This window comes from Lampris incognitus, chromosome 1 (genome assembly GCF_029633865.1).
Source record: "Lampris incognitus isolate fLamInc1 chromosome 1, fLamInc1.hap2, whole genome shotgun sequence".
In the NCBI taxonomy this organism is placed as follows: Eukaryota; Metazoa; Chordata; class Actinopteri; order Lampriformes; family Lampridae; genus Lampris; species Lampris incognitus.
In genome coordinates, this window is record NC_079211.1 from 124,817,113 (window position 1) to 124,833,276 (window position 16,164).

At 42.5% G+C, this 16,164-nt stretch overlaps 1 protein-coding gene across 1 annotated transcript; it reads right to left on the minus strand.

Annotated features, from left to right (window-relative positions):
• Positions 1–549: 549 nt before the first annotated feature.
• On the minus strand, positions 550–15,898 carry mvk (mevalonate kinase). The gene is made up of 10 exons (XM_056290146.1): positions 15,624–15,898; positions 15,294–15,441; positions 8,455–8,599; positions 6,905–7,060; positions 6,062–6,165; positions 5,845–5,890; positions 5,592–5,682; positions 3,763–3,882; positions 3,487–3,640; positions 550–1,871 (listed from the first exon to the last, which is right to left on the minus strand). The coding sequence occupies exons 1-10, from the start codon at positions 15,717–15,719 to the stop codon at positions 1,720–1,722; spliced, it is 1,212 nt and encodes a 403-aa protein (XP_056146121.1). The 5' UTR covers positions 15,720–15,898; the 3' UTR covers positions 550–1,719.
• Between the last annotated feature and the right edge of the window lie 266 nt (positions 15,899–16,164).

Consider the following 16,164-nt stretch of genomic DNA (forward strand, 5'->3'; position numbering starts at 1 on the left):
AGAGAGGGGCTTCAAATGAAACTAGCTCTGCTGTCTCCCATTTGCCCCCCCCCCCCCCATGCCATTTCAATAGAAAAGCGCAGTGGTAATTAAATTCCAGCAGGGGTTAGGGGCAACTGTACTGCACACTGACAGGGGGCTGCCCTGACATAAAGATGACACAATTCAGGAGGACAGAGGGGGCGCCAGGCGGAAAGGGGTGGGGGGGTGACAAATGTCGTTTCTTCATATACACTGCCAGACTCACACTGCTCAATCTTCATGACATTTACAAAACAGAAAATGAAATGGAAATTCAAAACCCATAAATCCCAAAATGACCTTTTCCTAAATCAGGGACATTCTAAATAAGTTTCTATTCTGTATCTGCAGCACTTGCTTAACATTTCACCACGCTTGGAATGATGGGCAAAAAAAAAAAAAAAAAACTAAAGAAAGAGAAAAAAGAAAGAGTTTTGGAAAGCTTTTGTATGCAGATGCGGACGTGTGCATGTGTGTCAGCACAAATGTAAGTGTGACTCACAGAAAGACGCTGGTTGTTGTTGAGCCACATTAGAGTGGCAGTAATCCAGAGGCTCCAGAGAGGCCACCCTCCTCCTGCCACCCCCTGCCCAGTCTTTATTAGCAAAACAAAACACAGGCAATTGCTTTTCCAATCATAGAGCTGAACAGCACACAGCGGCTGTAATTCCAAAATGAGACCTGAAAAAAAAAAAAGTATTTTGCAGACATTTTTGGCAAACTGTGATTAGACTATTTAACATTTCCTTAAAATACAATAGATCCTATCACAGAAAAATCTTCAAATTTGATTAAAATAGCTTAGATGTGTGAACATGAAAAGGCAAGCAAAAGTATGGGCATATTGCAGCGATGGGCTGCATGCATTTGCTAAGAAGTAACTTATAGCGGTCTTATTAAAGATGATTAATGAGCTTCACATATGAACTGGGTTTACACTGTTTTTGTGTTATCATTTACTGATCACGAGTTATTCAGACACACTCTTATACATGTTATGTGCGATTAATAGATATATGTATGAGACCCGTTACAATCATTATCCTCCTGTTATAAAAAAAACAAAAAAACATTTATTGGCTTTTGGTGACTAATAAAATAATTAGTTTCCTTAGTAAAACTGTTATAGTTGTAATCATTGTGCTCTACACGTGAAATTAAGCAAAATGACCATTTCAGATCTAATTTGCTATCAAGAACTGGTTTATAATGTTATGCTGACACAAAGGCCAACTTACTGATTGACTAACAAATCATAAAAGCCCTACTGCTTTAATGACTCAAAATGCATTTAAAAACCAAACTCTTCCAGGTTTTATTAGCTTGGATGTGAATTAATTGCTCACAACCTTTCATGTGAGGCCCTTAAATAAAAATCATTTATGCAATGTTAATGCCATCTACTGGACAGAGAGGAGAGCTCTTTGAAAGGTTACCAAAAATGCTCCCGTAACACGTTTTTCAGTGGCTGTGCCGAAGGGAAATCAGCCAAGAATAGGAAACACAAGTAAATATTTAGAGAGAGAAGTGCCTTGCTGATACTTCCACATCCTCTACGTATTACAACATTTTACTGTGCAATCAAGCCATGCTGAGCAGTTCTTTTCCAAACGGAAATGAGTTGAGACATTACAGGATCCATTACAGCCACATCTGGGAATTGTGGATGTCTCAGATAGATCTTGCCATTGTTGGGCCTCAGTAATTTCTTAAGTTCTCCAGAACCTCTTCCTTCACGGAAAGAGCAGAGTGCTGCTGGACTCCTGGACCACCGATACTGGTTTCCCAGCAGTCAAAGCCGCAGTCCTTCAAGTCTTGTATTGTACTCTGGACAATAGAGGTGTCCGTTTCTAAACACAAAAAATAAAATGAAAAGAAAAATCTCATCAAATCATAGTGCAACTGAACATAAAAACAAACATTGGAATTATTAATTACAATCGTTATATGCACTATTAAAATTTGTTGTATCTAATATCGCTGTGTTGGTATTGTTGCTACGACATCATAATTAATATTGCTCCAGGACCATCATTGCAACAAAACAATCACATTGTTGTACTGCCGTGTCTTTGCGACTGGAGGGGAAAAGGTTGTTGTGGGATTAGGTTGTGGATTAGCTTGAGTTAGCTATCAGGTTAGGTTAAAGTTAGCTATCAGTTAAGGTTAGCGTAAAGTGTTAGGTTGAGGTTATGTTAGGTTTGTTTGGTATTTTTCTGGTCTTTTTCCCCCATACAAAGGCACATCACAACAATGTGATTGGTCCATTGCAAAGATGGTCCAGGAGCAACATTAATTATGATGTCATGGGAACAACCCCGACATTGCAAGATCAGACTGGGCATTAAAATATAGAGATTGAAATTCAGCCACGAAACTACATATCTACAGTGGTGCTTTCAGAATTAAAGTCGGTTCTGAAAATGAGTCTGCAATGCCCATCTAGCTGAAGGAAGAGGGGCACGCGCCTTAAGCAGAGCAAACAACCTGAGCAATCATCTCTCAATTATCAGTCAATTATCTCTCAAATTTATTAAAATGGGGGTGCAATGAAAGCTTTCCAACCAAAGATTTGATGGCTCCCTGCTGTGGCATAGTAAAAGTAGCATGGTAAGGGTTTTGAGATCCATGAAAGGCTTAGTGCTTCACCTGGACAAGGTAGACAGACATGCAGAGAGCACTGCTCATGCCAACCATAAATCATACTGAACCCTTAAGACTTCAGATGCAAGCGCAGCTTTTAACAGAGAGGTAAAACAGCAGCCAAGTCTATCCACCTTGTGCCTCCTTAAATCAAGGTGCTTTAAATCCAAGACTCAGAGCATTTTAGCAGAGAGACACTGAAGGATCATCTTGAAAATGGCTGCGATTCACAAAGATGACAACGTTTGCTAGCAAAGCAAATCAACACCATTTTTGGATCATTTTAGAGGATTTTAAACTCATTAAAATTCAGTGTTAAAGGCTGCAGGCATAAACAAAGACTGAATTCAGACAGGTTCTCTGCCTGTTTGTTTTGTCAGAGAGGAGCGATAAACATTTTCCTCCAAACTAATGGCACAGTACACCCCTGCACCAAAGGACCCTTCCTGAGCCGACATCTCATCATATCCTGCCACTCAAGTGTCTTGTCCAGGGAGGAAAAGCGATGTAGTGTTTCAACAAAATGCAACATTCTGTTGTAAACCAAAGCCTGGATTTTTGGCTCACTTCTCATCATCAAAGTAACTCCCGTTATCAGGCAGATCAATTTGCTTGGAGATATAATATTGCCTCATTAGTGTGAGAGACTTAACTTGTGTATTAACTTAATTTCAGAGGAAATGATGACACAGTATTCAATCTGTATTCGACTGAAAAATGACAAAGCATATGTTCACTGATATGACAAAATGCAGAGTAGAATAAATTGCCATTTTGAAATGAGTAGAGGTGGATGGGTAGAGATGAATAGGTATACACTACCAGGCCTTAAAAGGGTTATGGCACAGCCTCCACCACCAGCACCTGTCAGCTTGCTGTGGAGTCCTCTGGCCAGGGTGACCAGACATAGTTTGTCCAGGACAGGGTGTCCCACACCAATCACATTTAAATGGTGCTGGTTGATGTCAATAAGTTCCTATCAGTGACACGACAAAAGCTTTGGTTATTTTCAGAGCAATAGCTGAAATAGTGGTGATGAGCTGAAATTAACACTGAGTTCTTAGTATAGCATTTATAATGCAAGGTGTTGCTGTGTACCTCTAGAAGATTGTAGTGCTCTCCTGTGATGGGCTGGCTGGTCATCTCAGAGAGAATTTTCTCACAAGAGCAGGAAATGGCCTCAATTGAATCCAATACAGGGTTCATGATCGAAGGAAACTAAAGATCAGAGGGGGAAAAAGGCAGGCAAAACAATTATAGCCATACGTAATCATGACAGCGAAATTAACATACTGTATGCGACAAGTGTCCATGTGTTCAAAAATGTCTAAACTCCCACATGGCAACAATGCCATCAGGGTTCCTTGACTGGAGTGATTGCAGTTTAAACTTCAATTTAAACTGTTCAAGCGTCATCGTTTAAAAGGTCCTATATTATGAAAAACTCACTTTTTCAGTGCTCAGCACATACATTTGGGTATCTGATGGGCCTACTACCACACAGACATTGAAATAAAACAACCCAGTAAGTTTTTTGTGGGCTTCCTACGTCTGAAAAAACAAGCCGTCCAGATTTGCAGCCGACTCCTACTCCTGAAAGTGGGTGCAATAACAACTGTCCATAACCAAACTGCAGACGAGGGAAATGTAAGTACTGAAAAAATAACTGCACTGCGTGTTACTTTTGCTGTTTAGCACCAGCTAACGCCAACTGCTGATGTAATGTGTTAGATATAATCTTCTAGAAAGTTACTGGCGTTACTTGCTGCAGGATTAGCACCCACCAGCTAACTTGCTCAGACCATAAAGCTGTTAACTCGAAATCCTGGCGAAGTCACTTAGATGAGTGATGAAATGTTTCTCCCACTAAACTTTGTGTCCAGATGAACTGATTCAACTTTGTGGGATTTTGACACCTGGAGTATTGAGCATGCAAAAGTCAAATATTCTATGGCTTTCTTCTTCAATAATCGATTGAATAAATTACTTATCATTTTTGCACTGTCTGTAGCTGTTACCATAACTACACATCTGAGATGGTGTTACATCCAACCGTTTCCTGCACACAGGCAAGCACATCACAACAGTTACCTGCAGCAAGGGATGTTTGCCACTAGACCGACCCTCCAGAGACACACCGTTGGCACACAAGTGTCTTTTTTTTCAATGCGATGTATATGAGATATGAGATGAGATATGTTTAACGACTGTTCAGCGTCACATCAGAAGTGAAGGTCTGTAGAATGATATATTACGACTACTTTTGATAAAGATTAACAATGACCTGTTACAGCATTTAGTAGTTGTACTTCTACAGCAATATTGCTGTGTGTTTGTCTTATGTCATATTACTTGGGGTTTCATAAAAATACAATTGTTACAGCCGTCCAGGCTACTTAAACTCGTTTTTTACAAACCTGCTCTTACGTAATGAGGCTTGACCTCCCTTTTATGGTTTATTTTTATGTTTCTTGCTTTCTCTTCATATTTCTTCCCTTGCTTTCACTGCAGATTTAATCTCTCGTTTGGTTTTCTTTTTCTGGCAAAGCATAGAAAGCTTTTTGCAACTGCGTTTCAAAACTGCGTGTCATACAATAAAAGAACAACGTCATCAATACTACACTATACATCTTATGTAGAACAGAAAGGGTAAGCCGTGGGTTTAGGCTGAAATGTTGTTTTATCCCGGTTACAATACTGCCACGAGACCATCCAACCCATTAGTTTCCCAAGCAGCAACGTGCACACCTGCTGGTGTCACCAAGGCAACTGCACACAGGGGTGCTGTCCAAGAGTTTAATTTCAATGTTTTTATGAAGGAACTCTACATCAGGCCGCCAGAGTGTGCACCATGAAAAAGCACAGATGATTACATTAATTACACTATCAGGAAGTAACACACAGGGGAGGAAGTAGCCATTTAGTACCTTGTTAATTTTGTCCTTCACCCCGGCAACGAGTACCTTGGTACTGCGTGGTACTTTAGTGTTAGTGAGGAGGATTCTTAATAGTGGCACCCTGGAAATCAAAAACAGACAAGAGTTGAGCAAAGCATCGCTTAGTCATCGCGCTGTTATTGCCATTAAAACAAACAGAAATAAATCACGAATAAAAAAAAAATGTATTCATCATGAACACTGAAATGAAATACAAACGAGCCATTAAAGCACTTAATTGTACCTGCTCAATGGTATTATCTTCCCAGACAGGAATCTTAGTACGCCACCTACATAAGAGACAACAAGCAAAATGAAACAGAAAATTGTCAAATAATGAAATGTTGACACTGCAACACACAGGCGCTTGTCTTTAAGGGCTTCCCGAGTATCTGTGGAGATAAAAAGTGGTATAATATCATATTCATTTGTACCATATGGTGAAGGAGTTCAGGCCTTACCCCATGTCCCTACAGCATTGTCCACCCCTGAAGGGTTACCATGGATGATCATCTCTCCTTGGAACGCCCGACTGTTGATCAGCTCCATATCCTCCTGACACCACCTATAAATGCACAAAGTTGATCAACAAGACTTCTTTTTAGAAAGGGTCTTTAAAAAAAAAAAAAAAAAGACCCTTCCAGTCCTATTGTTAAACATCGTCCCCGAAGATGGTGATCTGTAAGAAACGCAGCATGCTCACTGAACAAATACTGCACTCGCAATACATTTGAACTAACATTTTTATCTATGGCATAATTGATAAAACTAAGATCTTGCTATCGTCTTCAGTCTCCAGGATATCTAAACGATTTTTTAAAAAATTTTATGTTATAAAATTTACTGTAGAAAACATGTAACAACAAACACTGAATACTGCTTCTCGTTGTTTTATAGGTAGAGGCCATGAATAAGTCCCTCTGAGTTTCTTGCTTCTCCCTGCACAATTTACTGCTACTAGTTTATTTGTGTTTTATGGTATATTTGTTTTCAAATTGCACAAAAAGAAAGTAAGTAAACAACAACAAAAATGTTAGCAAATAATATCTTAAGAGTCATAATAATAAGTGAGACTATTCAAACTCATCATTCTCAGTAACTAAAAACCAAATTAATGTGTAAGACTGGATTATGTGTAAGGTAATATGAATATCAAATCATCTTTGGCATAATCCTGTAAGAGTGGGATGATTACTTGGGGCATTCTGAACCTGCACAGTGTTTGACTATGCAAACTGTATAAACAGCACATGAGAGAATTGGTGTCAGTGTGAGGTCAATAGGTCTAAAGATGATATCCTCACCGGGCAGTGTTATCCCATTCTTGCAGAGGAGTGGAAATGGCTCCGCTTGCAGAGAGCAGAGCTGCAGCCAGGCATACAGAGAAAGCAGCGCTTGACCCAAGGCCTGCCCCAGTCGGCAACTCTGACCACACAGATATCGTCAAGCTGGGCAAATCTCTTTGGAGAGCATGAAGACATGCGTATTTAGTGAATATACTCAGTGAATACAGTAATTAGCTCAGCACAGATAATTAGCTAAAGCAGATGATAAACAGCAGTTTCATTACTAATCATGCTGTGGGCCATAAGAATTTTCTGAATGCAACACATAATATTACAATTTTCACATAGCCTATAAGCATTACTATTGCCACTTGTTCAGAAAACAAAACTGAGAATTGCATTCCCCCTCCCTATAACCACTAATAAAATGATAAATAAATAAAGCTTCTTTTTTTTCGCACAAGGAGAACCAAAGTGTGTACATATGCAATGCGAACTTGCTTAGCTCAGCTGTCAATTTCTATCACAAATGCTGCTTTTGGGCTGACAGGAGAATACTCTAAACTAATTGTCCAGGCCCTCTCCCAAGGGGAAAAACACATCCAGACTTGTTAAGGGCTACAGTGTGGCCCAGTGCCAGACCCTCATTAGAGGTCATGCTGTCAGAAACCATCGCCTCTTTCAGGCAGGCCAGCACCGTGTCAGCCTCGATTATGCCTACCGACAACCTGCAGCCTTAATGCTCCTGAGCATCCTGCCTGTTCCCAGATGCTGGAATTTCCAAAATTAGCATGTCTGTCTCTTTTTACCATCATCATTGCGAGCGAGACAAATCTTTTCAAATTTGGTAAAAATAATCTCACACTCATCCCTGCATGCACCTATACCCATACTAAATACTTCCAAGCGGAAACAGTTTTATGTTTCATATCAATTTAAGCCCAGACTGGGCAATCCATCTTTTCTTGGTGTATCGGTCTGGCAGATAATAAAATACGGAAACATTAAATGAAGGAGTTGTGACTGCTATGCCAGAAATTAAGTGTAATGAGTCAAAACCAAGGTCAATTCTAAAGTTGGCACACTGCTGCACTCAGCCACCAGGACACAACATAGCTCTGATAGCTACCTGCTACCTTCCTTGTCTTCTGCCAGTTAAATCTCCATATTCAAACTTTTTGGTATTTAGTTAATGCTGCTCTACAGAGAAAATTGAAATGAAAGCTTTGGAAGAATAAATTAAAATGTCTACATTTTATCACTTTTCTCATCACTTTGCTTCTATGTCTCACAACTGTTCTGAATATTAATAACTTAATAGTGACAATATAAAATGATGTCCGGTGTTGAATCAGATTATTAGCATTGTTCAGCATTATTATCTGTATGTCTGTCACCACACATATCAGCTGCAAACATAAAACAGCTCATTGTATCCTAATCTATATATTGAACAAATGCTATATTGAACAAATACCCCTGATCCGGTTACTTTTGAGATTGTGATGTTTAAAACTATGTTCCACCAGTCAACTCCTTTTACTTATCATGATGCCATTATTTCTCACCCTGATCTAAATAGGGAGAGGTAAAGGTAAAGGAAGGCTAAGGTCGCCATGCTGCGATTATCCAAGCTTCCATTGGTTACCCCAACAAATTCACGCAGTCTCCTCACAAGTTCAGTATCCAGCAGTTTTGTTTCTTCCAATGTGGCTGTAAAAAGTAGACAAAAATACATTAAAGAATACATAACAGATTTGTAACATTACTGTTAATCCTTGTTTGCCCTACTGGTTCATATGTGTGTCTACACTTACAAAAGACATGCATGATAGTGTTTTTACAAGGCTCAGCGTTTTCGGTTTATGCCAATTTTCACTGAAAAACACCCAGATTTTTAAATTGATTTTCACCCGGATTTTATGTTTCCATGGATCCAAAAGTTGTTCCTGTTTGTGTGAGGTTATGTAACAGTGTCCTCTTGTGTCGAAAATCGGCATGCTGTATGACTTTGAAAAATAAAAACCAAAAACGCTGAGCCTTGTGTTTTTAACAGGAGATGAACCCCAGTTTGATAGTTACATATATCCTAATAATTTAACCTAGATGACAGGGATCAATTCTGGATTCATCACCACTACCCAGATGAACATAATGATCTTGAAAATAAAAAATAAATAAAAATCAGAATATGTACATATTTGAAGGTATATTTATATCTTGAAAAAAAATCTCCTTGGATGCTCACAGTCATCTTCACACATGATTGACAGTAGCTTGATTTCATAGATTTAGGGACATAGAAAAAAAACTTGTTTCTCCCTCTAGGGAGCGATAGCGACTTAACACTTATACACCGTTGAGGGGGCAGAGGGGATTTTTATTATCCCGGGGATTATAAATTTGGTCGTGTGTGTGTGTGTGTGTGTGTGTGTGTGTGTGTGTGTGTGTGTGTGTGTGTGTGTGTGTGTGTGTCTAATCTCACAAACTACCAGACCTATCAGCCTAAATTTTTTTGTGCACAGTTGTGACTGTATGATGAAGAACCTCTTGTGATTTGGTGATTCAAAACCTTCAAAAAACCTTTTTTTGCTATCGCCACTCCCTCTTTTCATTCACTTTCTAGCTCACTTGACCAACGCTGCGCTCTGTCACTGCCTGATCTAAGTCAATGATGAGCATGCGCAACACACATCTACGGTTGACTCAGATCGGGCAATGACTTGATCAAAAATACTAAAGTTATAAAGGAATAACTTCCTCTAGGTTGCAGTCAAAATAGGAGGTGTTGCATATTCTTGTCGCTGCCCGATCTGAGTCAGCCAGTGTGTGAATCGCGCATGTGTGACGATAAACATTTTACCCTGCTTTGTTACATTATGAAAATAAAGACAGGGGTAGGGTTAGACCAATGGTTGCAGAGCAAACCTTTTCTGGGCCCGTCAGGCTAATAATTTTTGTGTACAGTTAAGAATATATGATCAAGGACCTCTCGTGATTGTGGCAGTTCACGACCTTTGAAAAACATGTTTTATATGCAATTGAGTGCTAACTCCTCAGCTTGTTTTTCGTCTAGGTCCGAGCACCAGAAAATTGGACATATGTAGGCAGTGCTTCCAAATTTTCCCCTTCTCCAGGTAGTTGAAAAAAAAGGGGTGGTTTGTCACCAAGTCCAAGCACCAGAGAAGGGGAGATACGTCTGGCAGGGTGCACTCTTCCAAGTTTAGTCCTAAAGTTGCTGTTCCCATATATAATGCCACATGGGTTCTTTTTCTAACATTGTTCGGTGTTTCACTATGGGAATTGCCTTAGTGTGACCAACTACAGAAGCTCCGAATGATACCATGTCTGTCAGTGACAGACAAGTCGAACCATGCTCGCAGCATGCCCCCTCATACTACAACAGTCAACCAACCCCTCTCACATCACCCACTTTCTTCCCGTGTGGGAACTGTGAGGCCGTCAACCAATCTAGGCTAGTGTGGATAGCTGTTCAACAATTCACAAACGACCAGTTAAGGATTATGTCACTGAACACAGTTCCCTGCTTCAGTCTGGCTTTGCCGAGTAAATCCTTCGCAAGAAGTATACTTTGCCGGGGCGTCTGGGTAGCATAGCGGTCTATTCTGTTGCCTACCAACACAGGGGTCGCCGGTTCAAATCCCCGTGTTACCTCTGGTTTGGTTGGGTGTCCCTACAGACACAACTGGCCGCGTCTGTGGGTGGGAAGCTGGATGTGGGTATGTGTCCTGGTCGCTGCACTAGCACCTCCTCTGGTCGGCTGGGGCACCTGTTCAGGTGGGAGGGGGAATAGCATGATCCTCCCACGCGCTACGTCCCCCTGGTGAAACTCCTCACTGTCTGGTGAAAAGAAGCAGCTGGCGAATCCACATGTATCGGAGGAGGCATGTGGTAGTCTGCAGCCCTCCCTGCATCGGCAGAGGGGGTGGAGCAGCGACCAGCACAGCTCGGAAGAGTGGGGTAATGGGTCGGATACAATTGGTGAGAAAAGGGGGGAAACCCCCCCCCAAAAAAAGAAGTGTACTTTGTTGTTACACAGGATAAATTGGAGCAGTGTTAAGTCTCAAGGCGAGCTGTCCCTACAGCTAACCAAGTGTATGCTTACCGTTGCAGCCGGTGACTGTGTAACATTATACTCTCCGGCTACACGTTACGGCAAGCCAACCAGGATTCCGTTAGCTTTTGTTAGCTGAGCAGAGTACCTGGAGTTCTGCTAATGTGTCACGAGTAGACTCTTATGATACCAGAGCAGCACCAGGCCCCTATCCCATCAAGCGACATGTACTGGGTGTTTTGAACATGGATGCAGATCTTCTGTCCTGAGGGAACCCCCTGTATGGAAGAGTGAACTTTCCACCTGCAGGTGGTGGAACAAATTTGGCAGAAATACGGCCAGGCAGCTGTAGATCTCTTTGCCTTGCAAGAAAACACTTAAGTGTCCGCTGTTTTTCTCCCTGTCGGACATAAATGCATTCCCCCCTCTCAACCTGATCTCCCCCACCCTGGCCAGAGTGAGCGAACGGGGCTTCTCACTAATCCTGATAGCGCTGCGGTAGTCATCCAAGCATTGGGTAGCAGAAATAATACAGCTTCTAGCAACTGAGCCGTGGCCTCTCCCCATATGCAGGGATCTTCTGTCCCAGGTGCGCGAGGCGATCTGCCACCTTCACCCAGACCACATAGTGCTCTTGGCTTGGCCCGTGAGAGGTGGAATCTGAACACTGCAGGCCTCCCTGCGCAAGTCATTGACACCATTCAGATTGGAAGGGCCTCCTCCACTCGTTCTCTTTACAACGGTAAACGGCGGGGTTTTGAGGAGTGGTGCAACTTGAGGCACACCGTTCCTTATCAGTGTTCGGTGGTTGACCTGCTGTGTTTCCTGCAGGAATTGATAAGAGGAAGGCCTTTTCTACAATTAAAGTGTACTTAGCAGCCATCTCGGCTTGTCATGTGGGCTTCGGGGATTAGCCTATGGGGCAGCATCTTTTAGTTTGTCATTTCATGAAGGGTGCAAGCCACAAGCGCCGAGTTTCCAGGCCCCTGGTTCCTCTGTGGGACCTGTTGGTCATGTTGGACACACTCTCTCATCACCCATTTAAGCCCATAGAGGCAGTAGGGATGAAGTTTGTTTCACTGAAAAAAGTATTGCTCTTAGCTTTAACCACAGAAAAGCAAGCAAGTGAGTGACTTGCAGACTTTGTCCGTTCCTACCTGCAGTTTGCCCCAGGGCTCACCAAGGTCTGCTTGTAGCCCAATCCAGCCTTTGTGCCTAAGGTGGTGGAGTCAGCATACAAATGTCCCACAGTGGAGCTTTTGGCTTTTCACCCACCTCCATTCTCCTCAGTGGAGGAGCAGAGGTGTAACACGTTATGCCCGGTGCGGCTCTGCATATGCATGTGAGCAGCACAGCAGGACTCGGGAAAGAGGATCAGCTGTTTGTCATGGATCACTACCCATAAAGGAAAGCCATTGTCCTACCAAAGGCTGTCCCACTGGATTGTGGAGGCTATATCAGGGGCCTATAGCTGTAAGGGTTTCCAGCCCCCTCTGGGTTTGAGGGCTCATTCCACGAGGGGCGTGGCCACTTCATGGGCCCTGTTCAGGGGAGTTTCTATACAGGAAATTTGTGATGCAGCAAGCTGGGCTATTCCTCACACTTTTATAAGGCGTTACAGGCTGGATGTCTCGGGGCCCATCCTTAGCACAAGCAGTGCTTCCTTAGCACTAGCAGTGCTCAAGGCAAACGCACCAGCATCTGTGTGATAAACACTACCCAGCTCTTTATTACTTATGGTTTCAGGTAACTTATGCAATCTGAAAGTGGTCTATAGCTCCCATAGTGAAACACCAAACGACATTAGAAAAAAAAACACTGGGCTACTTAACGAAATCCCAGGTTCTTTGATAACGTCGTGAAGTGTTTCACCATCACTTCCATGTTTTTTTTTCATAGTGATAGTAGAGAGAGAGACAGGGAAAGGTAGGGGAGAAAGAGGGGATGACATGCAGCAAAGGGCCTGGGCCAGATTCCAACCCAGGCTGCTGCAGTAAGGACTCAGCCTTATGTGGTACGCACTCTACCAGGTAAACCACCAGGGCGCCCCCTTCACTGTTTTGTTTTTTAACTGTATATCAGCCTTTTTATTACATGTAAGGCCCTAATTTTTTTTTAACAATATATTAGTTTTCATTTTTACAAGTAGAAGATGATGCATTATAAAATACATAAGAAAAAAGTACAGAAGACTAACAAATAAAATCAAACAGTTCAAAAACACAGAACACCAGCTCAGTTTCACGCACACCAACTACAGCAGTTACAATTATAATGTGCAGTAAGAACAATCAAGAAAATCCCTGCAGCATGACAGCAGAGAAGACACCAGACTCTACGTAGTTCAGATAGGGTTCCCAAGTTTTATAAAATTGGTCTGTTTTCTAATATAATATACATGTATGGTACTCTAGTGGCACTAACCCAAACGGCACTCTCAGCCAGCCTTTTAACAGTTAGTATTTTTTCATTAATCCACTGCAATAAAATGTTCTTCATCACAGCATAAGTAACAATACAGTAAAATCTCCTGGTTTTTATGTTACATGTCTGCTTGGGAGGCCCATGATGAGGGACACTGGGTCCATCTCCAGTTCCAAACTCAATATTCTTTCTATTTCAGATTGCACATTGCATATTAGACCAGTACCTTTGCAGCTTATGGCATGACCAAAGACAATAAGTTAGAGTACCAATTGCTGTCTTGGATTTAAGGCACATGGGTGAAAGAGTAGGGTTGAAATGATGTCTGCGATTGGGGGATACGTGCATTCTGTGTATAATCTTAAACTGTATTGCTTTGGTACAATTGGAGACTGAAATTGATTTTGCATGTCTCCAGATATCTTTCCACTCCATCATTGATTGTGACAGATGCCTCCTTCTCCCATGTGCCCCTAAGCTCCTGTAAATTAGTAAGTGGTGCAAAATACATAGCCTCATAGAACAGACTGACAGACATCTTTCCAGCAGTTAGAAATAACAATTTCTCAACAGGAGACCTTTCAGGGTTGTCAATTAGCATTGTGCTGTGCAATATAGAATGTCTTATCTGCAAATAACGAAATGCCTGGGGATACCATATTCTTCAATCATTTGTTCAGATGTCATTACCATATTATCAGAAAATAAGTCCTTCAGTCTACTAATGCCACTATTACCCCACTGTCTAAAACCAGCATCAAATAACCCAGGCTGGAAATCAGGATTGTTCACAATAGGGGTGAAAACAGATTTCAGTTTTGACCTTCCCTCAAGTCGACACACTAGTTGCCATGACTTAAGTTTAACTAACAGGGCTGGCACAACTCTACCAAATAGCTTTAAATTTCTTCTTCCCCCCTCCTTTTACTCTCCCGAGCCGTCCCAGTCACTGCTCCACCCGCTCTGCTGATCCGGGGAGGGCTGCAGACTACCACATGCCTCCTCTGATACATGTGGAGTCGCCAGCCACCTCTTTTCACCTGACAGTGAGGAGTTTCACCAGGGGGACGTAGCGTGTGGGAGGATCACGCTATTCCCCCCAGTTCCCCCTCCCCCCTGGACAGACGCCCCAACCGACCAGAGGAGGCGCTAGTGCAGCAACCAGGACACATACCCACATCCGGCTTCCCACCCACAGACATGGCCAGTTTTGTCTGTAGACACCCGACCAAGCCGGAGGTAACACGATTCGAACCGGGATCCCCGTGTTGGTAGGCAATGAAATAGACCACTACGCTACCCAGACGCCCCTTTTAAATTTCTTAAAAAACAGTAAGTTTCTAAGTGAATACTTTGAAAGGGAAACTACAACACTCAGCCAGACAGAATTTGGATACCTCATATGAATACACAGCTGATATGTTCTGATATTTGGTAAGTCTAGACCCCCCCCCCAAAGAACCTGGTAGCTGCAATGCAATCTGAAGCCTTGGTCTGCATTTATTCCATATAAAAAGGAATTTAGCCAGCCATTTAGGTCTTTTATCACCTTATTTGCGAATACAATAGGAATCATTTGAATAGGGTACAATAACCGAGGTAATACAGGTATATTCATCTTAACATCACTTCCCTACTTGCATACCCACGGCAAGAAACCGGTCTAGAATGATTTGAAAGGGGTTAGTCGACTGTGGTAATATTAGGGTCGTGCCCCGGGCACAGTTCGACCTGTCTGTCCCTGACAGACGTGGTGTCATGGGAGCTTCCGTATTTGGGTCACACCGAGCCGATTCCCTTAGTGAAACCCCTCACTGTTATCAGAGAAGTTTTGCGTGCTCGAATAACACTAGTACACAACATTTACAGGACAGACCCGAACAGTTCCTTCACATCAGCATCCCTTACCACTAGAATCAGGGATAAGCCGCTTGAGTTCGGACAGGTCCCAGCACAGGAATGTGTCTATGTTTGGAAGATTGACACAAACCTTCCCAGACGAGGTCGCCTTCAACCACAAATATGTTCTAAGGTTCAAACTTACAGCAAGAGCCACCTAGAATGGGGTAACAAGAAAGAGCACAACGTTTACGACTACAAACTAGCATCGCTGATATTGACTGATAAGTTTCTGTCGTGAAAACACAATACTTCGCAACATGTTAGCGAATGGGGCGTTTCGTTCGCTGGCATTGGAAAGCAGAGGGTGGGGGATCTCTTAGCAACAGCATTACCTACCTTTCCATGCACCACCGCATGCTCGCCGTGGAGAATAGCTTTTCCCGGCGCAGACACGAAGCATTCTTTGACATGCATCTTTGCAAATGCATACATTCTCTAAAATGCACAGGTGGCTGCTTCGATTGACAGTCGATTCAAACCGAGTTTGCTCAGAGCAATAACATTAATCCCTTGGACAGTCGACGTGCCGTCATCGACACACCGCAAAGAGATCACCGCACTTTGATACTCACTGTGCTTTCAGCGGGTCGTGACAATGATGGAATTAAACAATGTACTTCTCTGATCACAAGACGTACTGAAACATAAAAGAGCCACGGTGCTGATCCACACGTCGGTGGCAACTTCTCAAACAGACAGATGAGGAGGGGCGGGACCGGCATGGCTTGAGCTTTTAGCATCCAATGAGCTTTCAAGCAAATATGCCATATGCCGTGTTATCCAATCAACAGGCCCCGCCCAAAGAGGCAATTCTCGTCCCATTGGCCGCACGATCTAGCGGGCGCCTCATTCAACTACGGCAACCGCTGAGGATCGA

What these genes read in the sequence shown, in the direction of transcription:
- mvk (XM_056290146.1), bottom strand. Translation starts at nt 15,719, where the DNA reads ATGTATGCATTTGCAAAGATGCATGTCAAAGAATGCTTCGTGTCTGCG. An exon ending in TGAAGGACAAAATTAACAAG is followed by an intron (nt 3,883 to 5,591) that starts GTACTAAATGGC and finishes TCTGATCTTTAG; the next exon opens with TTTCCTTCGATCATGAACCC. An exon ending in AGCACTACAATCTTCTAGAG is followed by an intron (nt 3,641 to 3,762) that starts GTACACAGCAAC and finishes TGTCACTGATAG; the next exon opens with GAACTTATTGACATCAACCA.